The sequence below is a fragment of the Arachis duranensis genome, chromosome 10, assembly GCF_000817695.3.
Source record: "Arachis duranensis cultivar V14167 chromosome 10, aradu.V14167.gnm2.J7QH, whole genome shotgun sequence".
NCBI classification, from domain to species: domain Eukaryota; kingdom Viridiplantae; phylum Streptophyta; class Magnoliopsida; order Fabales; family Fabaceae; genus Arachis; species Arachis duranensis.
Genome location: NC_029781.3, coordinates 894,679 through 896,723, shown reverse-complemented (window position 1 = coordinate 896,723; position 2,045 = coordinate 894,679). Strand labels below are relative to the sequence as shown.

The window sequence follows — 2,045 nt, the reverse complement described above, 5'->3', positions numbered from 1 at the left end:
ATAAGAATAATATAATATTAAGAGGTAGTGGTACACTGCTAAGGTTGGCCCTGTCTTCCAATTTCTTCATCACATTATGTCCGCGTGAATTTAATGTTCCTAACTAACACTCTCAACTGTAAAAGTTGTAAAAAAAATAATAAAATAAAATAAAGCATACTCGGTAGTCGGTACTCTTCTACTTCTATATATAGTTGTTCTCATTTGGCAAATACTTCATAGCATTTCATAGCATAGACAAAGTAAACAACATAGCTTCCACTTTGCCAAGGGTGACTTATTAGCTTCATTCAATTCAATGGTGCTCATGATGAAGTGGATTGTGGCAACATTGCTGGTGGCGGTTCTTCTGAGTAGTAGTGAAGTAGTTGAAGGTGCACCACAGGTACCATGCTACTTCATATTTGGGGACTCATTGGTGGACAATGGCAACAACAACAATCTTAACTCTTTGGCTAAAGCCAATTACCTGCCTTATGGGATTGACTTTGGTGGCCCAACTGGAAGGTTCTCTAATGGCAAAACCACTGTTGATGTCATTAGTGAGTTTGCTTATTCTAACTTCTAAGTTCTAACTCATCTAAATTGCATGAATATCATGTACTTAATTAAAATCACATACTTTTTATAACCTGCTTTAACTGGTTTTCACATGCATGACCTTGCTTGTTAACGTCATCTATCGTTGTCATAATCATCTTTATTAACTAATCACAATAATAATAATATCTATCTATAGTCAACCGTCTAAGATTTGACATCTTTTAATAATTTATGACATGGATAATTAATTACCTTAAAATAAATTTTGGTGGAAACTCACGTGAAGTCGATTTCACGTGAAGTTGATATTTGAAAGCCGTTAGATGTAAATTTAGTCAAATCATCTAATAATTTTTAGATATCAACTTCACGTGAAGTCGACTTCTGAATTTTCACCGTAAATTTATCAACTTTCAATCTAGGGCCGGTTTTTCAATCATTAAATTTGAGTTATTGTTTTTTTCATGCATGCATGCGTTCATTTTTTATTTATGCATATATATGTTGGCACCATATTAAAAGGTCTTTGCCTACCCTTACTTAAATTGAATTCCAATCACATGGGCTTGTTAGGTATGCCATTAATATGCAGTATAAGATAGTAGTCCTTTGATCGGTAGAAGAATTTAAAGTGCACCAGCATAAAAATTCTACTAACACATGCCCTTGTCAGTTTTGTCACCTTAATTATTGATTATATATACCTATGTACAAAATTTTTTTTGGAGGGGTGGTTTAGTAAATACACGAAATTTCTCTAACTAATTTATGTTGGAATTTATTAATTTAATTAACAGCTGAGCTTTTGGGGTTTGATGGTTACATACCTCCGTTTTCAAGCGCCAGTGGACAAGAAATACTCAAAGGAGTCAATTATGCATCAGCAGCTGCTGGAATCAGAGAAGAAACTGGAAGGCAATTGGTACTATTTAATTTAATTTCATTATTTCTTCAAAAATGTTAGAAGGTTTTTCTTTTTTTGGGCATGCAAAATAATTATGTTGTTTTGTGTGTAAAATTTGTTAACTTTTTATAGGGAGACCGAATTAGTTTCAGTGGGCAAGTGCAAAATTACCAAAAGACGGTAGGCCAACTTGTAAATATACTAGGAGATGAGAACCAAGCTGCAAATTACTTGAGCAAGTGCATTTACTCAATTGGACTTGGAAGCAATGATTACCTTAACAACTATTTCATGCCACAATTATATTCCTCCAGCAGGGAATACACCCCACAACAATATGCCGATAATCTTCTTCAAGCATATACTCAGCAACTCAGGGTCTCTCTCTTTTTCCCCTTCATTTATTCACTTTTATTTGCAAATAATACATCAATATAACTACATTTTGTTCTGGAAACATAATAAGATAAGATATTAAGAATAAGACACAAAAATATAAACACAAAAATTAATATTTTTGTATTTTGTTTAATAATAAACTAAAATAAATTATAAAAATTTAATTTATTCTTATTTTTTTGGTTTAATTACTTTGTCG

General features: G+C 32.3%; 1 protein-coding gene across 1 annotated transcript in view; it reads left to right on the top strand.

Moving 5' to 3' along the window:
* The first annotated feature begins 234 nt into the window (after positions 1–234).
* The window catches only part of LOC107468194 (GDSL esterase/lipase At1g29670), a 2,881-nt gene continuing 1,070 nt past the window's right edge, over positions 235–2,045 (top strand). Inside the window, exons 1-3 of the mRNA XM_016087452.3 lie at positions 235–542; positions 1,341–1,465; positions 1,580–1,825. Coding sequence (XP_015942938.1) covers positions 299–542; positions 1,341–1,465; positions 1,580–1,825 — 615 coding nt within the window. The 5' untranslated portion in view covers positions 235–298. The remainder of the gene's footprint in view (positions 543–1,340; positions 1,466–1,579; positions 1,826–2,045) is intronic.